The 25,144-nt window shown below is 43.2% G+C and overlaps 1 protein-coding gene across 5 annotated transcripts in view; it reads left to right on the forward strand.

The window, feature by feature from the left end:
* LOC117235299 (probable JmjC domain-containing histone demethylation protein 2C) overlaps positions 1-25,144 on the forward strand; it is a 232,455-nt gene that overhangs the window by 34,896 nt on the left and 172,415 nt on the right. For 3 of the 5 annotated variants that reach the window (XM_033497179.1, XM_033497183.1, XM_033497182.1), the window contains exons 2-6: positions 10,573-10,824; positions 11,309-11,422; positions 15,895-16,089; positions 16,917-17,001; positions 17,283-17,371. In XM_033497179.1, coding sequence (XP_033353070.1) covers positions 10,573-10,824; positions 11,309-11,422; positions 15,895-16,089; positions 16,917-17,001; positions 17,283-17,371 — 735 coding nt within the window. Of the gene's footprint in view, positions 1-8,426; positions 8,535-10,572; positions 10,825-11,308; positions 11,423-15,894; positions 16,090-16,916; positions 17,002-17,282; positions 17,372-25,144 lie in introns of those variants that run through there. The other 2 variants (XM_033497181.1, XM_033497180.1) reach the window with 2 other exon arrangements.

Consider the following 25,144-nt stretch of genomic DNA (forward strand, 5'->3'; position numbering starts at 1 on the left):
AGCCATCTATCCTTCTGCGTATTCTCGTTTCACGGTCTTTATTTTTTTTAGAAATATTCTATAAATATATGTCGAGTTAGCATTAGAATTAAGGGCGTTTAACGAACCTTCGTTTGCATTAGCCATTTTTGTGTTATACAATATAGATGATACTTAATGATACAAATAGGATTTGAGACGGTTGGCGAAGATGCCCGCGATAAATACTCTTGATGTTCAACAAAAAAAGGTTTATTAAACTATTAAACAATCAACAATTTACGATCAACGATTAACGATCAACGATTAACAATCAAGAGTTAATAATCACGTATCTCGAATTGTGTTTGCTTCGCTACGACGCTAAACCTTTCGCACTTCGCAGCTCGACGCAGAATGAATCTTTTGTTCGAAACCTAACGGATTCTTTCCTTTGTTGCCTCTCCATATCCCCACTACGCACGCGTTTATTAGATGGCCGCGACAGTTGCCGCGTATACATTCTTCCGAATATTCGGCGAAAGAACCGTAGGGATATCGATGGTACATGCGTGTCAGCCTTAAGCTTTGAAGGTATAGCGTTTTGTGTCGCGAAGCCGTTGGAAAGTTCCGTGGTCGAGTGCCGCCACAGATTATTACCGAATGAAGTTCACTAGCAATAAACAATTTCACTACACGATGATAAGTTCTCGCTAAAGAGTTATATTATAATATTATAATTATTATACAGGGTGGTTGGTAACTGGTGGTACAAGCGGAATAAATTTTTTTTTTTAATTTTTCCATCGAGACAACGATCTACAGTGAGATCCGTTATAACGTACCGCACGCGTACCGAGCGAAAATTCAAAGTCGATTTTCTCGAAAACAAAGCCTCGAACGAAAAATTTGTATTCTCTATTTTCGACTTCTTTTTTCGCGTAGAATCACCCCCTTTCCGCTTATACCACCAGTTACCAACCACCCTGTATATAATATTGATATATTATAACGATTACTTAGTCACTAAATGAAGATAATAATAAATTCACAAGGTGATTATATGACTATTACAGAATTTGACAATTAATCGTGACGATCTGATACTCGAGATGCTAATGACAGTAATCTTAGGTTCAATAACGAATACATGGTCAACAGGATTTTTTTTTTAATTTTATTTGGTAGACTTTTTACAAATCAATTCTCATTGAGAATTATAGGTAAATTATTTCGACGTGGAGGAGAAAGGAGTCGATCAGGCGGACCGTGATCCCTGAGAATTGCTTTGTTTCAGAACTACGTTCTTTTTGTTTCACGTAGGAACCATCGACGGGTGAAGTTTAACACTTGCGACGAAGAAATTCCACGAACGAAACGCACGTCCATGTACTTTGCAAAAGCTCAAGGACATTCTCAAAAGTTTACCATTCTATTGGAAACTAAGTGATCGCGGATTTTGTCATTACCACCTAATGACACCTAATTGAGAATTTCCTTGAATTTTCATTACCACCTAATGGCAAAATCCGCAATCACTTAGTTGCCAACATAATAAACATATGAAGTTTCTGTAAACGCATAAAGTTTCTATGAACAATTACAAAGTCCATTGACAATTCCACGAACGAAACGTACGTCCATGTACTTTGCAAAATTCAAGGACATTCTCAAAAGTTTACCATTTTATTGGCAACTAAGTGATTGCGGATTTTGCCATTATGTGGTAATGACAAAATCCGCGATCACTTAGTTGCCAACATAATAAACATATGAAGTTTCTGTAAACGCATAAAGTTTCTATGAACAATTACAAAGTCCATCGACAATTCCACGAACGAAACGTACGTCCATGTACTTTGCAAAAGCTCAAGGACATTCTCAAAAGTTTGCCATTCTATTGGAAACTAAGTGATCGCGGATTTTGTCATTACCAAATATAATAAATAAAAATAAACATAATAAATATAATAAAAATAAATAAATATAATAAGTTACTAATGTAACTTGGATTATAAGAGTTTACAGTATATTTGATTCTAGTTGAATCTAATGCTTAAGTCTAAAGGGTAATGTCTCTTTAGTCTGCGGATCTGATCCGTCGTGTCAAGTAATTGGGTAACTAATGGGTTTTGGTGGTTGTTAACTCTTATATTATATCTGTTACTGAATTTGGTCAACAGGACAGCAAATACGCTTACTTACTTGTCAAAGGTCCAAATTTTCTTTTTTTTTTTTGTTCTATTTATTAAAATTTATAATCAATTCTCGCGTTGAGAATTTTCAGTAATTTTTTCTGGCGTGGTGCAGTGACATGACTAAATATTTATAATAAGTTATAACTTATCATAAATAAGTAAATATTAATTAATTTAGATAACTAATTGGATCTAGCGTTTAGGTCTAGCGGGTAGTGTCTCTTCAGCCTGCGGATCTGGTCCTATGTATCAAGCAGTCCAGTGATTAGGGGATTTCGGTGTTTGTTGACTCTTTTGCTATATCTGTCGCTATATTTTGCTATTTCCTCTTTGACTGTGGGTATCTTGAGGTCGCGATGTATCGTTTCGTTGGTAACATACCACGGTGCATCTATTAAGGATCTTAGCGTTTTCGATTGGAAGCGTTAAAGTATTTCAATGTTGGCGTTACTTGCTGTTCCCCATAGTTGGATTCCGTAGGTCCAGACAGGTTTTATTACGGTCTTGTAGAGGGTAATTTCATTCTGTAGGTTTAGTTTGGAGCGTCGGCCCGTGAGCCAATAAAATTTTTTTAGTTTGTCCAAGATTACCTAGAGATGTGGTGTTTCCATGTTAGTCTCCTGTCCAGGGTCATGCCCAGGTATCTGACTGAGTCCTTGCTAGGAATCGTTGTATTGTTGATGGTGAAAGGTCCAAATGAAACTGAACTTGTGTACCTCTCTGTACTCCTTGCGTCAATTATCTTTTCAAGAAGAGCCATACAACTGCGTCGTACCTCTTTTAGGCAAAAACGTCAATCCCGTTGTTACGTCAATTCACATCAGAGACCAGGCTACACACCGCGGACAGGATGACACCCTGATGTCTGCACATCCTTGGCGCGTACCCTCAATAGTCTTAAGTACCCACCAGGGGTCTTGGAATTTTCATAGTTAAGGTCCTCCGGACCAAGCGAGTATCTCTTGTCTTAGATTTCCTTTTACGTTTATCGTTTACCACGTGTTGACATGGAAAGTTGGTTTTCCTCACATCTGCTATGTTCCATTAGCAATTTTCTCACGAGGGCGGCTAAAAGCCTTCCTGGTCCACCAACCGTCTTATTATCCAATCGGAAACGGTGTCTACAGCCCTCGTTTCCTTAACCAAAATTGTCATCAACAAATCCGATAGTCCCGTGTCCTTAGACACACCCACCCCTAGCTTTCCTCAGACACAGTATCGTCAGTAAGACTCCGCTTATTCTGTATCCTTAGAATAGTCAACATATCTTTACCGGTCTCTACCCTTATAACAGTCGCGTACTTAACGTATCGGTGTAACTAAGTCTTACATAACGTGGTTGGAGTGAATTGTGATTTATGTTAATTCAGCGTGTATTCCGTTGTGATTGCTGAATTCATAGTAAAGTTTAATTAAAAGAAAATTAATAGTTGCGTTACGACTCAGCCATTTTATTTCATCATTCTTCAACCCTTAAGTTTACGTGACACCGTGACTGTGGCTACGTTTAGCGACCAGATGTGTTACTTCGAGCCCAAGCCGGCTCTGTCATAAATCTCGGGCAAACATAATCCGATTAAATCATAAACAACTACATCTAAGTACAGCTATAATAACAAGTCTAGACTAAAGTATTGAGGATTTTCCCAAAAATTCCAAAGGAAAGGCCCCGACGTTCTCTCATCTCTGACGTATATAATATTTCGTATTATTTTTGAATCTTGCGTTTTCGTTGTTGTTGAAACGAACAGCGAAATAAAGAAGCAGCTGACGAAATTTCTATCGACGATATGCCTCGAGAAAAGTAGTGTTTAATACGACAGGTAAAATGAAATGGTTATTCATAATGAAGAAATTACGAAAGATCGTTCCATCTACCTGTTGGCTTGTTATATTCGTCGAGTATAAACAGGGGACGAAGAATGGCCATTCGCGAACTGCCTTTAACATCTTACGACTTGTTTTATCACCATACTCGTTAAACTTAACTTATTTGTCTTTAAAACACTGTGACTAATACGAAATCACCGACATCATTTCGCTCTAACGACCTTTGATTTTATGAACTGAGACGAAATTTGAATTTTAGATAAAGATTCGACACGAACTTCGTACAATGCCATATCGTATCGTAATATTTTTCGCTATAATTCGCCGGAATCCAACGTAAGCTATTAAATTCCGAGAAAAATTTCATAATCGAGAGACCAAGCAGATCTGTTGTATCCTTCTTACGTGGTAAACAGATTTCCATTCGTAAAATAGTGTTTGAAAGGGCTATATTTTTAAACGAATTCCGATTAAGAACAAAGGAACGGAATTGAATAAGAGACTCGCATATAGGAGAACCTCTCCACCTTCATTTTCTTCGCGTTCAGACGAATAGCCGAGCTTCCAGTTGTTTCCGTGCTCTCGTTTCCAGTATTTGACGCGAGTTGATCCAATATTCGATCGACAGACATGTCGCAGGCGATGACGCAGGCCGCCCTTTGAAACTGCGTTTCACGCAAGTGGAATGCCGGCCTGTTTGTCGCAGGAAACCAACTTTCCTCGTGTGCTTATTTTCCAGCCCTATTCTTCCCCTCTTTCGCCCTATTTTCCCATTTCGATAGTTCAAACACTTGGGAAAGTTTGTTGGGCTACCGATTGGATCCGACGATTCTCGAAATACTCACCGCCTGATCGATTCCTTTCTCCTCCACCATCTTCTTTCTTTTTTTAAATTAAATAAATGCTATTCGTTTAAAATGTCCAAAACGAGAAATTGTCGATGGACTTTGTAATTGTTCATAGAAACTTTATGCGTTTGCAGAAACTTCATATGTTTATTATGTTGGCAACTAAGTGATTGCGGATTTTGCCATTAGGTGGTAATGAAAATTCAAGGAAATTCTCAATTAGGTGTCATTAGGTGGTAATGACAAAATCCGCGATCACTTAATTTCCAATAGAATGGTAAACTTTTGAGAATGTCCTTGAGCTTTTGCAAAGTACATGGACGTACGTTTCGTTCGTGGAATTGTCAATGGACTTTGCAATTGTTCATAGAAACTTTATGCGTTTACAGAAACTTCATAGATTTACCATTCTATTGGAAACTAAGTGATTGCGAATTTTGCTATTAGGTGGTAATGACAAAATCCGCAATCACTTAGTTTCCAATAGAATAGTAAACTTTTGGGAATTTTCTTGAATTTTGCAAAGTAGATGGACGTACGTTTCGTTCGTGGAATTTCTTCGTCACAAGTGTTAAATTTCACCCGTCGATGGTTCCTACGTGAAAGAAGAAGAACGTAGTTCTGAAACAAAGCAATTCTCAGGGATCACAGTCCGCCTGATCGATTCCTTTCTCCTCCAGCGCTTCTTCTTTTTTTAAATTAAATAAATGCCATTCATTTAAAATGTCCAAAACGAGAAATTGTCGGTGGACTTTGTAATTGTTCATAGAAACTTTATGCGTTTACAGAAACTTCGTAGATTTATTATGTTGGCAACTAAGTGATTGCGGATTTTGCCATTATGTGGTAATGACAAAATCCGCAATCACTTAGTTGCTAATAAATTGGTAAACTTTTGAGAATTTCCTTGAATTTTGCAAAGTACATGGACGTACGTTTCGTTCGTGGAATTGTCAATGGACTTTGTAATTGTTCATAAAAACTTCATGAGTTTACAGAAACTTCATAGATTTACCATTCTATTGGAAACTAAGTGATTGCGGATTTTGCCATTAGGTGGTAATGAAAATTCAAGGAAATTCTCAATTAGGTGCCATTAGGTGGTAATGACAAAATCCGCGATCACTTAGTTTCCAATAGAATAGTAAACTTTTAAGAATTTCCTTGAATTTTGCAAAGTACATGGACAAAGTACGTTTCGTTCGTGGAATTTCTTCGTTGCAAGTGTTAAACTCCACCCGTCGATGGTTCCTACGTGAAACAAGAAGAACGTAGCTCTGAAACAAAGCAATTTTCAGGGATCACGAGCGCCGGTTGCCTCTTAATTATCGAGCACGCGTTGCAAAAACCAAAGGAAGCCCATGGGTCGCGAAAGGGCATCGTAAAAGTGAACGTGAGCATGAAATGATCGAAGAGCACAGCGTACGTAACTAGAGAGCTGTATTTAACGTAATGGTTAATTGGACCTTGCGCAACCAGCCATCGAGGGACGGTCCGCTCTTTTCCATTTAATTCGCTTCGATTCTGCCTCCGATTCCGCACCGTGTCAGAACTTTTTCCCCGATTGAAATTCTTTCCACCTTACTCCTCCAATTCTTCGTAATTGCCAACCTGTGGACCACGTCCACCGCGTCATCGTGTTCCTTAGAACCGTCACTCATTCTTCTGCGGATCGAAGCATGTGAAGTAACGTGGACGCGTAACGGAACACGTCCAAGTACCTTGATATACCGTTGTTCGAATGATTTATGCGTTTGTCGATCGACTCGAAATATGCACTCTAACGCTTCATAGTGGACCGTTGATTAAACAAAAAAAAAAAAAAAAAGAAAAAAAGGAGTTCACGCGCTGCATGAGCCGTTTACAGTCCAAACTCTGGTCGACTCAGCTGTTTTACGTTTCTTCAACTTCTCGTTGCGATACACTTGATCGATGCTTATCTCGTACAATTTCTCCAATTTCCTCTACTTTTTGTTGCGTGAAGTCAACCGATTTGACAAATAGACGGCTCGTGTAACATTCGAAGTGACCTTTGACGACCTTGAACACTCGAACGACACGTGTCATCGGCCTTGCTTTTATTGCTGTTAAAATAAACAGGTACAAAGACAGATGCATGACACACGGTTTAAAAATGTTGCCAATGACCTTGGCGATCCTATTTCATCGGCGTTTCCGCTTCATCGAAACGGTTCTAACCCGATATCCTCTGTGATACCTCGAACGTCTTCGATTTGTTTTGGAACGTTCTTTGATGTTAGATCAGTTGGATACGGTGATTTACGAGGCTGATTTATATAGAAGAAATTACCTGGTTGAAATGATCGAGTATTAAGAACGTGTTATCTATGCCGTAGAATCTGGGGACAAGGCGACTTTTCTCCACGCCTCTGGTCGTTGTTTCACGTCGCCAGAAGGTGGGAATGATAGCGATTAGAGTCACGAAAGGTACGAAGGAAGCGAGCCAATAGCCCCCGTTTTAGGTTTAAAAAGAACAAACACGGGGCGCGAACGTGCGGTGTATCTGATCGGGAAGTGGCCGGAATAAAATGCAAATGCGTACCACCTTATTTCACAGCGTCTCTCCTTTTTCACAAAACCAGACCGCCTTTCTCAACGTTAAAAACGGGAAGAACGTCTGGCGAGAAAGAATTACACGTTAAAGCGGAAACAAAACATTCCGAGAAAGTATTAAAACAGTTGAAATAGAAAATCTTTATGCATATGGCTTTATCGTGTGCATCGTGTTCGTTTCAACGAGACACGATTATCGCGATTAAGTAGTGGCACAATATCAATCTGAAAGTGTACACAGAAATTCCAAACTACGTATTTAATATTACACACGCGTATCTACAACGAAAGAATCAAGCATAATCAGCTGTCGTAGGTACAGACTAAGTATTAAATACGATCCCACCTAGTGCTGAGGTTTACGAATATTATGCACAATCGACTGCTTCGATACTTTTATGATTTATAACGTGTGACATACGCAGCAGCGTAAAATATTCTGCGGTTTCTATACGGATTTTCCGATTTGTTTTAAATGTACCAATACATATATCTATGCCAATGCAATCGAGATAATCGAGTGTCATTATGGTTCTAACGAAGCTTGAAAACGTTTCGTAGAAGACACGTAATTTATTTGTAAAAGATCGAACACTTTCGTGGCCAACTGTACACGCGAGATACGAGGGAGGAAAAAAAGAATGGAAAGTATCGTTGGCTGGAGGGAAGGACAACACGCGTGCACCGTTTCTTCTCGTTCCGCGTTCGGAACGAGGGGAACACGAAACGGACCGCGACGGCGCGAGATACGAGAAGGTGGGGGCGCGAGGTAAATCGTGATCGAAGGTGGAAGGTAGAAGGGGGATGGTTCGTGTCTGTGGTAGGAGACGGTTGTGGTAGGTCATGAGAACAAAATGGCCGATCGTCGGTTGCCCTGGCAACGGAATCGGGCGGTACCAGAACGTTCCCCAGAGGCGGAGCTTTTATATCTTGGCGGCCATTACTGATCCCCACTCCGATAGGTATCGCCGTCTGGCGGATGAACCGGGAACCAACGAGCCTCGTTTTCCCCGCGCTTTTGGCGGACATTGCTATGACCGTGTATTCGATAAAATCAAGGGCATGCGGAGATTTATCTTGGCCGATCCCCGAGGACTTTTGTTTTATAGCGCCTTCGGATAACGAAGTAAGTAATTTATACGTTTGCTTCGCGCTATTGCGTACAGCATTCCTTTTGTAGCGAGATCGTTCGAGGTTAGGTTTAGACATAGGTAAATCGTCAACAGGAACGTCGTTAACGGAGAGTGTTTGAAAGAATCGTTAAAGAAACCGTTAAAGATATGACTGGAAGAGTGCGAAACGGCAGATTCAATAACTTTGGGGACTCGAAGTCGCTGCTGGAACAAACCAAGCAGAACTCCACTGTCCAGTGGTTCGAGTAAATCGACGAGAAATATTGTCGTTACTGTTACGCCTTTCTTTCTCTTTCAATGAATACGATCGTTATATCTCAGCTGTCCGCTGATCGGTACGAATCTTTCAGTTCGAAAATTTAGACATTCGAACAGGCATTGGAGAGGCAAAAGGCTGACGCATTTGGAAATTACAAAATTCGAAACTTTGAGAATTTACTTATCCGAATCTTTTCTCCCTTTTTCTCCTTCTTCTTCCATTTTTCTAGTAACATTTCTCTGTAACTTTCATATCCAGCAGAGATATAACGAAAGAAAAGTGAAAGAAGGCAAATGGACGAGCTGTCAGAGGCGTACCGCAATTTTCTCGGTATTATGATGTATCATCGCGACGCAAACATTGTACGATGTCGTATCACGCGGCCAACATTTTACAGGGATATATCTATCGCAGTGGCAAGAGCATAAAATGTAGACACCATATATCGGAGAGAGCCCATTCGGAAAACATCGGTACAAGCGCCGGTCTCGACGACCTAGCAGCTCCGATTAATGTTGATTTATGTATTAATTGGCCGACGCGCCGCGGCCGTAACGGGTCACGCGTGTGCCTTTGAGTTCGTTGCGCTGCATGGGAGGAATGTTGATCGTTTGGGGCATGCGTTCGCTCGTAAAATCAACCGAACGAACGACAAATAGTCGGCCCGATTGATCCACGCTGCGAAAATTCAAACGGCCGTCGCGTTATATCGCACACGGCGATATTGGCCGTTAAAAAATATCTCGTTACGTCAGAATGTTGTATAAATAGGAAGTTTGACGCATTTGCCCATGGTGAAACGATACACGGTCACTTTCACCACAGGTTACTCGACACAGTGATCGCGTTTATTAGGCGACGCGCAGGCCAACCTGCAATTAGCGATAGCTCTCTGTTCCCTGGCGTCGAATTTATCGCGTTAACGAAGAGCCGGAGTAAACCGGCCGTGAGAATTCACCGTTCTCCCCCTTTTCATTGCCCCTTTAACGCCGTTCGTGATTTATGAATAATGGATATCGTTAATCGACCGATATATCCAGCTTCTGTTCCTCGCCTCTCGTTTCGTCTTCCCTTTTTTCTCTCCTTCGTTTCGCTGTGTCGACGGACAACACAAAGAGACAGACCTATATCGTTCCGTTTAAGACTTAAACGCGCATAATAACGCCGCTACGAGGCGGAATGTTTTAATTTGTCACATCAAGCTGCATAAGCGAATCGATCCGTTATTAAACTGAGAATGTCTATAGAAATTGTCAGACGCAAATATACATCGAGTGGTTTTTCAACGAATATGTACGTAATGCAACGAGTGACATACGTCGGAAACGCTGGCACTCGATATCGAGGCTCGTTAATATAACGGATAATCGATCGTTTACATTACTTGTACGTTTTCCGCCAAGTATGTACTGGCGGTAAATATTTTTTTTAACTTGAATGTACGTATTGGCGGATCTGTTGGCTTGGCAACTAAGTGATTGCGGGTGTTGTCGTTACCGCCTAATGACAAAATCCGCAATCACTTAGTTGCCAAGCCAATATCTTAGCTCGGTCGAGCTTCGTCGCAGCCACAACGAAGTTTCCAAATGTTTCGTAAAAGGTGTCGAAGCCTGAACGGGCCGAGAACGACAACGTTGGCGTATCGAATTCGCGGTAAAACGATCCGTAGAAAGCAGAACAAAGCTCGATTGAATAGCAGTAGACGGACGATAGTGTCATCGAACCCTGGGTGTGGAAGAAGCGCGGTACATGAACGAACGTCTTTCTTGCAGATCCTCGTAGAATACGACGACGTAGAGTGGCAAAGAAGAGAATGGCTATCGCCGCACAGAGACGCAGTGTTTTCGTTCTTCTTAGTGGAAAAGGGTCTGTATTGGGCCGAGCGACCTGACCCCAGGCATGCCAGCCTCATCGCCATCGATCACCACAATCACGCGAATAATAACCACCACCATCATCGTATCAACGGGAAACCCCTGAGGGGTGCCACTGCTGTCGCAAACACAGTCGCCTGGCCGGCTCTAGTAAGTGCGCCTTGTCCTTCGTTTCTCTTCTCCCCTTCGCCTCTGCTTGCGCGTCCTTCTTTCCCGGACGCTTTATCGATTAACGAACCGTTCGCGTAGCCACATCAGCCAGGACGTTCCGTTGATCCCGGTTAAGTGTCCATTGGCGCAGAAACGCGCTCGCAAAATTGCAACTTTCAGATTCGAATGGACGAGAATACGGGGCAGTTTACATGCAAAGTATTCGCGATCGTCGTTGCGTTTCAGCGCCAAAGCAGATCCAACCCTAGCCATTTTCCATCCCTTGTTCCGTTCGTTTAGGGATAATTAAGAGAGCAAGCTTTAATTTTAATAAACGCGCCATCAATTACAAGCGTCGTCCCTTGTTCCTCGAAGCGTCTAGAGAGTTTCATTAAATATTCCGTGTAATATGTAAATATTTCGGTAGTTGGGTAGCGCGGTATGGGCGAATTCAAATTAATCCTGAATCGAAACTCACTTGCAGACATTTTACCCCCTGGTGGCGCGAGCAGAGTTACCGGAAGACGCGATGCCTCTCGAGTTCATGCAAGATCGAAGGCTGGATTTCGTCGACTACTCGAAGCTGAAGCCATTTACCGTGAGTATCATCTTCGTTTTGTTTCTCTTAGATTTCCTTCGTACGTCTGCGAACGATGCTTGTCGTTACGATACACCGAGCTCTGAATATTTCCAAGTTCAACTTGCAACGTGTGATCCTCTGACGCGACAAAGACCAGCGTGTGATATTCCGATCGATCGGACGGATATCAAGTTCGTTACGAAGTCTCTGCAGCTTTTTCTTTTCACCGAGAAAGCGCTGTTAGGAGATCTTTGGCCGATTAAGAGGCACGCGAGTTCCCTAAACCGATCCAGCCGCTTCGCAACTGCAAACTTAGTTCGTTAGAGCGGCGAGGAAACTTGGCAGCAAGTTGCGAGGCTATTGACCTATCCGACAGCCCTCGGGGGAACCGTTGTCGTGACTACGAGTAATCTTTCGAGGGATGCGATCTCTGGTGACCGAATATCGCCTTTAGGTCATCCAGGGTCACCTGAAATTTACAATCCGCAGGATCGTCCTCGTTTTATCCTTCCTTTATCTTTGTACTCTTTTTCCTACAATTTTTAATTTAATTTGCTTGTTTTATAACAATCGAATAATCCCTGTAAACGCAGAAGAGAAATGATTTTTAGATGTCACGTAAGGTAGAAGATAGACGTCTCCGCCTCTTTGAAATAACCACGGCAGAAGGACACTTTGCAACCCCTAATGGACTGTTAAAACGCGTGTAAGGCAGAACGGAAAGCGGACGGTCTATCTATGTCAACCCTTACGCGATCGACTTTCTATATTCGAAGACGCGGCCAGAAACATCCATAAGGAACGATAAATCGATGAGCGTGTGGTTTTTCCGCGATGGAGGGAGGCCGCGTGCATGCTTGAAAAGTTTTTACGTTCGAATGGACGGACGCGGATGCGGGGAATTGTTTCCAAGTAATTAAACTAGCGGAACTTTTACCGTTAAAAGTTTTCTCGGCTGCCGACGAATTGTAAGTCGTTCGGTAAGTCACGTGCGGTGAAAAGTTGCACAAAGACCGTGGTCAGGAGATCAGCTGCACCGGAGTTTCGCGAGCCTATCTCCGCTGGTTACGTATTGAGCACGATTACAGATAGTTCCACTTGATGAGGAAAATAGCGCGTCTCTCGTCATTTTTCTGCCTGTTTCCATTCAATTTTCTACCTTTTAAGATCTTTTTCTCTCTCTTTAGACGCGAACCTTGCCACTAAAATACGACAAACCGTGTCTGCAATTGCATTCGTTCTCTTTTCTCTCTCTTTTTAAACCAGAAATATCCTCGTTTTACGTAGTAATGTTTGTTCAAATTCAATGCTAGCTGTTTCGTTCGTTTTTACAAAGGTAGAGATAACATAGTGCTGAAAACGTTTTGAAGACAGGGAAAAACTGAAACGCAGCAGTTCTATCGGTAGCATTAAATAGTTGAATGGATGCAGCATATGCGCGAATCTAACGGCGAATCTATCGATCTATTGTAAGACTTCTTTGCCTCTTATCCGCTTCATTGATGCACTAGAGCCATTCATAATAGCGATCCTCTAATTATTTAGAGCGGCGTATAAAGGAAAGTTGCCAGGCTATCGATGAAACGATCCCGTGGCCTGACAATTGAACTTCACCGTGTTACGCGCAATAAATAGAAGGAGAGAAAAAAATGTCACGGCAGAAATAATTTGATCAGGGTTACGGGAAATTGCTCGTGCTTGGCCATCACCGGCTTCGCGTTCGATTATCGATTTCTGATAGCCGCAGCTGCACTTTTCCTTCGCCAGAACAAAACAGAATCTTAAAAAGAGAAAGGAGACGCTAGAAAAAGGGGAAGAGAGAAGAAAGAAGCGTGGAACGAAAGAAGAAAGCGACGGAAGAAAAGGAAAAATAAGACGTTAGGAATGTTTCCAGTGAACAAAGCGGAAGGAGCAAAAGAAAGTATACGGCTGCAACGACGCGGCGTGCCACAAAAGGACGAGAAAGAAGCTTCGACAATGGCGTAGCAAAGTCCGACTGGTGAAAAAGAAACAACAAGATGAAGTTAAGAGGAACCTGAAGGATATAGAAAGAAGAAAGGTGCAAAGAAAGAGGCGCGGAGTAGTCGTGAAAAAGAGAAGACGACGAATTAGAAAGAAGAGAGGAACAGAGGAAGGGAAAAAGGAGAAAAGAAATTGGTCGGCTTGGCTGGACCGCAAAAGGGTGAAGAGTCTGCTGACCCTGAACTATAAATGCAACGGGTTCTTTCTGCAAGCTGTTTCGAGGCGCATAGCTAGCAACACGCATACCGAGGGAGCCGTGTAATCGCACCGTGCCGCGCCGACACGTACTTACGCCCGGGAAGAAGCGATCACGTGGATATTCGTTCGCGACTTGCGTGAAGCTTCCAACAGCTATCCTACTCTTTGCTCTTGTTTCGTTGGCAGCTGCCGGTTCGGTGACTCGTGTTGACACCGCGCGTGCACCAACATCGTCGAACGTTGGAGAACGGCCAACGCAAGGCGCCAACATATTCCCGTTTTGCCTAACGGTCCGCGATACAACGATACAACCCGCCACTCTACAGCTTTCGCATCTTTTCTTTCGTAAGATTACACGCGCTGCGTCCTAAAGATTTATCGATAAGAGCAAGATTTATGGTTAGAATCCTTGGGAATATGTACAGCGAGTCGCGCGTGTACTCATCCACCTTGTCCTCGACTTTCACGACGCGTTACTCTTGCCACTTGGTCGATCCTTCACTGTCGATCGTTTAGTTTTCTATTCTTCGGCCAAAGTCCAAGCTGAGAGTTCTCGTAACGGACGAGTAGACACGCGATAGGAAACCGTTGCACGGCGAAATGTCGCTAGGAAACGACGTTGATTTGGCTACTCAGTGGTGGATATTACATGGAACGTCGGGCAAATTGTTAAGCGCTCTCGACGCTTCGGTAATAGCGTTATAATTGCCGTTATATTACTACCATTATCGCGCATCACCGTCATGCTTCGCGTCGTGATTGCACAACGCATCTGACGTAACAGGGCGATCATGACGTAACGAGACGTTGACGCAACGCTTCCTCGGCGAACGCGTGTGTAAGTATGTACTTTGTGTGTTCGCGAGAGTATCAAGGAGGAAAAAGTTGTCGTGGAACGACTTTATCGATCGTTCGAGTTCCGAAGGATCGAGCTGTTACGTCCTAGACTCGACTGGATTCCTGCAGGCTTGTTGCCCCTGTGGCTCTCCACTTTCCACTTTCGACTTACCAATTACCAGACGCTTTATCGATTCGACTAAACGAATTGGCCAAACCGAAACGGTGTCGACTACGCGCAGATCGGATTTGTTTGATCGGTAAGGCGTGGCACGCGCAATGAATCGCCAACAGGGAACAATTAATCACCCAATTACGAGGCCAGGCATCGGATACCGTTTCGAGGAACAACTGCTTTGCTCGTTGAAGACGATCGATGGCGAACTTGCGCCTATTTCGCCTCCTCCTCCATCTCCAATCGTCGACGCACGATATTTTCTTTGTTACGATCATGGCCAAAATATTCACATTTTTTAGTTCCGTTCTGTCGAGGTTATTCGATGCGTAAACGGAGAAAATTGGCGGACAAATTGTAAGGCAGAAAATATATTCAAATAGAAGTGTAATTATAAGTAAGAATACAATTCGAGCTGGTCCAGATCCGCACGCTAGCTGTGTTACCCAATAACTGAAAAACCCCGAAACCAACGTCGCCTGTCTACCGTTTATGGTCTGAATTCGTCGCAGTCTTTCGTCTACACGCTGTCGATGGCTTCGGTGCTTGAGAAAACTAAAAAGACCAGATGTAGAGTTTTCTTAGAAGCGACGACCATTTCAACACGTTCCTATGCTTTGTAATTTAATTTATATGAAGCGTGGATCGATGCAAACATATCCAAAGAACGAGGATCCGGAGCAACCTGTGATGCAATTTCATTGCGAATTCCTATTCGTTTATGGGAAATTAAAAAATCCGTTGCAAATGTCACGTAAAATAACAAAATAAAAAAGGAATTTGAGGTGAAAAATAAAAAAGAAAACTTTATTTTTTTTTCTAACATCAATACACTTTACAATCTACTTCCGAACTCTAGGCGTGACTTTCTAAGACTGACTCTTATGATTTTTCTTTCGATCGGATCCGATTACTTTCTTTTGTCGTCCCTCAACATCCCCACCGTCCATACATTTGCTAGGCGTCCGCGATCGTTGCCACGTGCTCTTTCTTCTAGAACCTTCGGTGGAAGGATCGTTGGGATGTTGATGGTTCATTAGGCACTTCAGCGATATACATTGTCGCTGAGTGCTTCCACATCTTTATCTCTATCGTCTGTCCGTCGGATTTGAAGTATGTCGGTCGTGACACAAAACTCGATGAACGCGCTGATCTAAGGAAAACTATCGTACGCGCGCATTACACGATTCTCTACTCGAACTTCAGGTCTCGATAAAATCTCGCATAACGACGCTTCAACCGATCGTTGTTCTTGCAGCAGGACTGGGAGCTGACCAAGGGCTCGGTGCCCTGGGCAAGCGCTGTCAGGCGATGGGCAGAAATGCAGGATGGCCAGAGAATCCTGTTAACCACGCCGAGCGTTCTAGTTGGCTTCAGGGTCGAGGTTTATCGGGCCGAGGGCACTACGCAATGGTACACCGCTGTCATCGTTGGTTACAACGAGTCCACCAAGGTAGCGTCCTCTTTTTTCCACGTTCACTAGGTCACGAAAGTATCCGAACGCTTACCTTGAAAAATATGTACGCTCGTACTACACGTGTTATGTTCGTGAAACGTAAATTGTTGCTTGTGTATAAACGTGTAAACATTTTAACGTTTCATTGGCATTCGAGTACTTTCGTAAGAATTAAAAAGACGATAAAAATTCATGAATCCTATCGTTTGATCGACCATAGTTACGGGCAGAGAATCGGAAGATCGTAGAGACTTTCACTTTCCGAAACAGTTCTCCGTTAGGTTTTACGCAAGATTCGTTACGATCGATTCGCTAGACTCGTTGACGGGAATAGTTACGTTGATACAGTCCAACGAGACGATAGTCCATCGACTGGAACAACCTTTGACACTTAAATTGACAAATACGGTTTGCTCGGGGACATATATTACTCGATTTCTGCTGTTCCACTCAAACACCCGCGAGAACCGTAAATTGCTTGTGAGAAGGATTTATCACTGTTCGAAACTAGTCTAATGTCTCGATCTATAGATCGAGTAGACGCGAAAATGAAAGACGCTTTCGTATCGTTGCTTCCTTTCCGAAGGAATTCCCAGCTCGATGTTTATTCGAGACCTCGCGGACCGTAGCATTCGTCGATCAATGGCAATTGTCTATAATAAATCGTCTCTCGCGTATTTAGCTCAGTTAATATACGATGATATTTGTTTTAAGATTCGAGGAACAGTTTCGAGCAGCGTAATAAATCCAAAATGTCGGAATACGAAATCACGATTGATTTCTGTTTTTATCGCTTATCCATGGTTCTGCGATGCAATTTTTAGGATTTGACTGTCACCGATGACACGGTTCTCGAGGATCACAACGAGGACCCTAGTTTAGTACAAATGCGGCTGATTGGCGATGGAGGTGAGTCGACGAATAATATTCGCTAGAAATAATCGCACGGAGTCGAATCTTTCCGATAGACGGATAAACCAACTTTTCACTATCGTTCTTCTTTTTAACGAAATAAACTTGTTACGTTTTAATGCAATAGAACGTAATTCTTTAAGAAGTGGCTGTAAGAGATAAATGTCTTTTCTTTTTTTTTTTTTTTATTCTTTTTACGAAGCGAATATTACTTTTTTAGAAGAGAAAAAAAAGAGATAGAACATCGTGTCAATTTTAGCTCGTTCCTTTTTCTGCAGTCGTCGAGAGCATCATGAGAGGCGAGGTCGTCGGCATGACACCGAGGAGGTCGAGGTCATCGACTGCTCTGACGCACGCGCTTGTTGTGGTGAGTGAAATTCAATTCCGTTCTATTATTAAATCGCTATGTAGTTTACGATAATATAAACGGCAAGAGCAATGTGTCATACCACATTTTCCATTTTTCTCCTTTCTCTTTCGAATTTATTTATTAAGTCGAAACATCAGCATTGATATACATTATCGACGTTGTTCTTTCGTAACGCAGTTGTACAAAGTATTCGATTATTGTACGTAGGAGAAGCAACGCTTTTTTGTACAGTTTCTTCTTTTTTTCTTATTGTTAACACGATCGTTGCTTTCGAATCGACACGTGCTCTTAGTTCATTTGTACGATACCACCTTCAAAGTGGGACTACAAATCAATTATTTTTATGATATTTTACGATAATTCGTATATTTAAAGTTTTACAATTGCATGGCAATTATTTTTTAGCGTACAGCGCTGTAGAGAAATGAGTTCCCACTTTGAAGCAGATGGTATAGAAAGATTTTCAAAGACAACATGAGAAACGGACCCACTCCGGTCACTCGTTACCTGATTAGTATCGTTATCTTGATTAATACCTGCTCGAGATCGTGACGTGTTCGCAAGTTGCCCCGATCAGGGGACTGATCGTTTCGAGTCACGAATTGAACAGCGCGATAACCTCCTCGAAGTAAACATGTAACTTCTGCAAAGATAGCTCCCCTCTGGTCGATCGACATGACTCAAATAAATTTTCTTCCGACGATAGAGCGGCGACTTGTGTCTCCAAAGAAAACACGTTTCTTCGGCTGACGAACATTCGTTTCGTTTAAATTCATTCTCCCAATTATTTGCAAAAAAAATACACGAAACAAAGTTGGCACGTAGAAAAGAACAAAAATCGTTCGACGAGTAAACAAGCTTGTCGCGTATTGGCTCGAAAATTCTTTCGTCCTTGAATACCACTTTCGCATCTACGAGATAATGAGCAATGTAACTTCCAACCTATCGTACCGCGTGTTATCACCTTATCGCTCGTTACCGTGACATCGTTACCGTGAGATTTCTTCATTTTTCCACCGTCATTGAATATATGTATATCGACCAGTGGCAGATAAGACGCGAATCGTGGCAAACCGCAAGGTTTGGAAAGATATAATAGTACCGCTATATACCGCGGAAATGCGGGTGTTCGCGAAAGTATTCGAATACCTGTAGAAGCAGTTTATGAATATATTAGCTGTCCTGCGTGAAACATTTTGAAACAACGTTCGATATTTAGACAATTTGGAAGAAACCTGAAAGTGCATGTACGCAGAAGTTACAAGATGTTTGTTTGAACAGCGCAAAACGTATATCGTTATATACGTTCGTGTTCCTATGAACACAGGCGAAGTGTTTCAATTTCGAATACCTTTGTGGGTCGTTATATAGGTAAAGGAAGGAAGGAAGAAAAAATAGACAAGAAAAGCGGAAAATATTTGGCAAAAGCACGTGATTCTGTGTGCGAACCGACTGCTTCCCTTTAATGCGGGAAATCAATAAAGTCGTGTTTGCGGCACCCTCGAGCTTTCAGGAATCGGGAATAGAGTCCGTTGCTACCTTGGCGGCCGACTTCCGTTCGTCGTGAACGTGGTTGCCCCACCTTCTTCGTGTTCTCTTCGCTCGATTTCCTGGCGAGACGGCAATCGAACATACCAGACGGTCCCTTCGAAGGGACAATCTCCGTCACCGTGCATTCTCGATTCACCCCTCCTGTTCCCCTTTTTTTTTCAACCGCGCTGTTCGTCTTCGACGAACTTCATTTCGTTAAACGGTGTATCACGACAGTTTTAGAATCTGAAAACAGCTATACCGATTATGAGTTATTTATCGCGAATACATTTACACCTATGAATAGAGTCTTAAAGATAGAGTCACACTGAATATCAAGAGTTATTAATATACGGAATAATTATAGCGGTGTTAAATAATTTCATGACCTCAATAAAGCACGTTTGCAATGAATATCTATATAAGTAACCTCTATATATAATTTCGACAACATAATCGGAATATTGTTTCGGTGTTAATCAAGTTTCGAAATCTTTTTATATAATCTGTATATTCGGAACAGACTTCTATAAATGTCCTCTCGTAAACCAATCTTACATCCAATAGAGTAGTTTCTTGGCAAAATCGTCTCTTTTCCCGATGAATGTTACTGGTAAATTAAGAATTCGTCGAAATCTTCGAAGCAACCTAATCACATCGGTAATTGAACGAGAAACTAGATCGACAGAAGCTGAAAACGGTAGGTCCGTAAACGGCAATCAGAAGTCGCTTTTCAGAGTTGCTCGGTGTCTCAATCGCGGTAAAGTCGAAGCGTTAACCCTGGTTGCTCGGCACGACGACTTTCCACGATCCGGAATTTTCTATCGTTAGCGAGTAATTCTGTGAAAGTTTCGAATTCGATGTCACCGGAGTTGCCAGCGTCTATAGAAAGAGATATTCCATCTTTGAAATTTCTTCCTACCTCGCGATAGAAAAACTTCTTACGGAGAACTCCGAATTCTCTGTATCCATCGACCTAACAATCTCGTTAATGCGAGAGGAATCTGCCCCTCTCCTCTCCTTCGATCCCTCCTTTGCCAATTGCCTGTTCCATAAATCATTTCTGCGAAATCTATTCCAGCTCCGCGATTATATCAACCGTTTGCCCCGACCCGCATGAAATTACTTCTAAAATCTAACCCGCAAGAATTATTTATTGTACTTTCATTCGCGACGTTCCACATGCTAATTTATTTCAGCTTTATCATAGATGGTATTTTACAAGTGGAAAGTTAGCAATAAACTTTCTTGTATAACAGTTGTTAATGTTTCCATTCCACTGTACGGTGGTAATTGAACTAAGTGACACGTAATATTCAAATAGAATCTATGAAACGTTTCATGTTAATTTCGCTTAACGAAGGAATTTCGCGAATACAGAAGTAATATTAATTATAACGCGAATGAAATAATGTAGATATCGTGCGTTCCACGTGAATTCTCACTGACTTCTATTTTATCAAATTGTCGGATCCGTAGATCAGAAAAAATGCGCTAATCTTTAATGGATCGCGCTTCGACTCTCGTGATATATCAGCCAATTCTGATAACAAAGATTATCAATTTAAAAGACAAAGTGATTAACAAGCAGAATATTACGAAGGAAAAATTATCAAAAAAAAAAAAAAAAAACAGGCTCCAGTTGTATTTTCCTCGTGTTTTCGAATTTCTTTGAAACTCGTATACGTAGTTTCTGAGAAGATCGCGACGTAACAGTTTCTGCGGTCCCGTTGTGAGACTGGAATCCGTCGAGTGTAGAAGCTGGTTCGAAGGCTGCGTGCAAAGTTGGCGGAATTCGTGACTCGCAGGATACTTTGGGTCGACAGCCCTAAGTCAGGAAGTTCCGAGCTGGCTTATACGAGTTCGAAAACTCGCCGAAAGGGATTAAGCCAGCGACTGCTTGCTCGTAATGGAACTTGCTCTCCAGTTTCGAGACGCTTCTTGGAAATAGCCATTAGAGCCACTTTAAAGATTGCACTGTGAACGAACTCTTGCCTTTCGAACGTTCCACGGGAATTCCTCCTTTTTTGCCCGGCTTATACGAACACTTTGCTCCGCGAAACGTTCATTCATATTTCGTCGTATCGCTTCGTGGAAAGTGCGAGATAAAGTGGAGACTTTATAAAAAGGATTATCCGCGGGACGAAGAAATCGTCGACCGATCGATTCGACGAATTTTTACGGGAAAATTTGACTGTACTTTCCACCTGTGGAAAATTCGAACGACAAAAACATCTTCTATGAGATATTTTTAAAACACTGACGTATTATCTTCCATTTAATCGCTCGTTTATCTTTGATAACGATTAAAAATCAGAGATAAAAGCGTAATTACGATTAGTCATAAGCCATTCTACCAATTCTAATTTCTGAAAGAACAATCGGATAATTAATTTTGACTTATCCATACTGATTAGATTATCCAAAAATGAATCGATCAAGTCGTAGAACCAAAGAGAATAAATCAACAGCTTTCTATTCCTCGTTGAAATGTCCGTGATTGAAATTCGTCTAAGAAGGTTTATATTTTGTTCTTTTTCATCGACGCGTAACGGTGCAATCTCCCCTCGCACTTTCGTCTTCCGTTTCCCGATCCGCTATGGGATCTCCCAACAATATCGAGTCCCGCGAAGGAATTCGGTCTACACCAACTCACGCGTTCCTATACGTGAGAAAGGGGATGGGGGAGATTGGTAGTTCCCCCACGGCATCCCGTTCCTCGTGTTTCTCATTAAATCCACGAACAGCTTCTTTAAAAGGGGTCTTGGAGTCGTCAATTAAATGCCTTCTTCGCTAGAGAGGGGAAACTCTTGCCGAAAGCCCTACGAGTCACCGACTTTACCTGCTCCTCTATCGAGTATAAGATATAAATTATGTATAGGGTGTAAAGACAAAAGAGACTGGATCGAGGAGAATAGAAGATAAGTAAGGTGAGACGAAGACGACTTTCATTTCGAGTTCGTTAGCTCGGCTAACGATTCGACGCGGGCCAATATTTTTTCCTCCACTCATGCGAAAAGCATCGATTCGCCGGCAGCTCAATTAACAATCCAAACGAATGCCAACACCAAACCAGACATCGCAACGGCCGAAACTCGAAATACCCTCGGTGGACAGACCGATTCATCCGAATGTAAATATCGGGCAAACACCCTAGCGAGAGAGAGCAAGGGGGTTGGCCGGCGGCCAATCTCCCTCCTCCGAACTTTGCTCAAGTTCACCTGGTATGTTGGACTCGTAAACTTCCTCTTGTTTCCACCTTGCTTTTTCACCCTTCTTTTTCCTTTCTCCGCCCCCGTCTTCAGAAGCTCTTCTACCATTTTCATCGGCCTCGTCTCATCTTTATACCTGGCTGGGGTATCTAGCCGCTTTAAAGAGTCGTTCAGCCAATAGGGGTGGTTGGCCGAGTCTGCACCGGCGGCTCAAAGAAAACGACCGAGCCTCGTGGCACGTGGGAGGACAGAGGTGGAGGGGTTGGTCGGAGCGAGGTGGAGCGAGACCGACGCCCCTGGGGGTCGAAGTGGGATACCGATGGAAAGAAGAGAGACGGTCGAGCGGTTGCTGGATCCGAATGAAACGGAAGGGGATGAGCATCAAGGGAGGGGAGAATGCAGGCCTAGGGGTTAGAGTGGCAGAAAGAGAAACGTGCAGAGTGGCAAGGGTCGCGAGAGTATGGAGAGAACGGGCTGGAAGTCGGGCTCTGAAGCTGCGAACCCAGAATGGGAATCGGCACTCGAGAATGGCAAAAGGGGGTGCGTAGCGTGGAAAGTAGGTGGGGCACGGTATGGCTGGCTGGATGGGGTTGGGGCGGCGGTCGGTAGCTGTATTGATTCTCAGGCAGGTCAGGCTGGTGGGGGTCCACGATGGTGGGGGTGGCTGGTGGTTGGCGCGAAACACATCCCTGCCGCCCGGCCAGAGCTAACGCAAAACATCAGCCTACAAATTGGTGAATTTCGTTCCCCGACTGTCTGGAATTCCGACAACTTTGCGCCCTTTCTAGGCTTAAACCACGCCACGACGCGGCGTCCTCTGGCTCGCGTTCCTCGAAATTCGGCCGCCTTCTCTCGGTCGACCGAGCAAATTCCTCTTTCACTCTTGTTTTATTCTGTTTACGTTCGAACGTTGGGAGATTCAGAGATACACTTACGTAATCGTATTCGATCAGACATCGACGAAATACGCGAACGAAGCAGTGTAAGGGTTATGAATCGTTAACGAGCCTGTCCGGATACCAGCCAGCTTTCCCATTTATTCCGTATCGACGGAAATACTTCCGCTTAGCAATAGCGCGTTACCGGCGAGAGCGGATTCGGTGGTGGATCGTGTATCGATTCGTCCGATCCGAGGACGAAACGGCCGACATTTTTAAACGAGTCAGTGGATTATCGTTTCCAAGCGAAATCGAATATGTGCATATGTCGCGCTCCTCTCGTCCTGGAATTCCTCGATTCGATCAAACGCTCCACGTCGCTTCGCTTCTTTTGTGCGCGACTCAATTTCGCGGTAATTAAATTTGCATCGGAAGTTTCATGAAAGTTTAATCGCCAGGATCCTGGGCGAAAAGTCGACTGACCTCTGCAAAGATCGAATTATTACGCTGACGAAAGAAAAAAAAAAGAGAAAATGAGAAAAAAAAAGAAAAAGAAGAAGAGGAAATAGAGAAAAGGAGAAATGGAATTCGTTAAATTTGCCGATGTAGAAGCGAAAAAAAGAGGCATCGGTCGGAAATGCTCGTTAGAAAATAGCACGTAAATTAATTGCGATACCGCATTCGACCGCACTTTCTCTCTCCCTTGCTCTCTACCACGGGTACGCGTTCGCGAACAAATTATTCAGCTTGAAGTATTTCAGAGAATTTCGTTTCCGCGCCCCGTGAATTATCCAACGATTATATTTACGTTCCCGAAAGCTTATCATTTTTCACGCGTCCCTAATGAACAGTTTTCCATTAAACGAAATGGCGTCTTTGATTCGACGCGAATAAATAGATCTCTGGAATTTCGGTCATAAATCGTCACTGGATATTTTACTCGAACGAAATCCTTATACTATATTGCACGACTGATCGGTACGGAAACGACGTTCCTCCCCTTCCGGTAAGAGTTATTTGCAAAGAGCGGAGGCCGGTATCGTAGGGCTTAGGATCATTTATTCCGCAGCATCTCGCGATAGATGGAGTTGACCCTGGCAATTTCTCCTTGAATCTCTCGTGGCGGAGGGTTGTTTGTGGCCCCTCCCTCGCGCCGACTCTCTCAATATTGTTAACGCGCAGAGGGTTCAATCGCACGTGCACGTTCCACATCGATGTGCTTCGTACAGCAGCCTAGGCTCGCTGTGTGGGTAACGTGCACTCATACACAGGCAAGTACGTAGGTAGCATTGGCTGGCGCCAGAAGGCCTTCATCGCCCGTTCCACCTGTTTGTGCTGGAGTTTTCCCCGCTTAGAAACTTTCAGTTCCCAACAACAAAGTTCCCGGCTGGCCGAACTACTCCCGAATGACGTGCCGGATCGATACTTTGTAAGCCTCATAAATAAAGCCGCCACGCTCCGTGACTTGTTCGCCCTACCTTCCGCGTTTCATCGTCTATGCATAGCGGTCTATCCTCGTGCACGGCCGATCGTTCAACGCGTCGTTTTATTTATACACTTGGAACCCGAAGTTTTATCAATCGAATGGAATCGAGTCCACCGACAGAGAAAGAAGGAATGAGAGAGAGGGAGAGAGAGAGAGAGAGAGAGTATAAGACGTATATACATACATTTGAAATGCAGAATTCGAGCCAAAGAAATTTAGATACTCGGAATGATCGAGGATTTGGCGAAAAGAGCAGGACACACGCTCCTGAACCCTATCGATTGCCAATAAATTCCGCGTAGCCGTAACCAGCAAAGCGTAAAGGTAGCCATTTCGTTCACGGTTGGCCAAGTCACAATGGGTTTCCGCGTACAATCTCGGCTTCTGTTCACGTACACGGTATAGTGAAATTAGCGGAGATACTCTCACACAGCATAGACCCGACACGAGACGCACTCGTTGGAGCCCGACCGATGCGAACTTGCTCTAGATACCGCCGATCCGTGAGATCGCGCCGAGCCAAGCACAAAAGATTCCCCTGGCTTTTCTCTCTTTCCTTGTGGCGTCGTTTCTCGAGCGAGGAACGCGCCAGGGCTCGATAAATCTTCCGACCAATTCGATTGCGAGCGAGGCATTATGCAAACGATCGTGACGATGCGTTTCC

Source organism: Bombus vosnesenskii, unplaced genomic scaffold (assembly GCF_011952255.1).
Source record: "Bombus vosnesenskii isolate JDL3184/JDL3185 unplaced genomic scaffold, Bvos_JDL3184-5_v1.1 scf7180000013315, whole genome shotgun sequence".
NCBI classification, from domain to species: Eukaryota; Metazoa; Arthropoda; class Insecta; order Hymenoptera; family Apidae; genus Bombus; species Bombus vosnesenskii.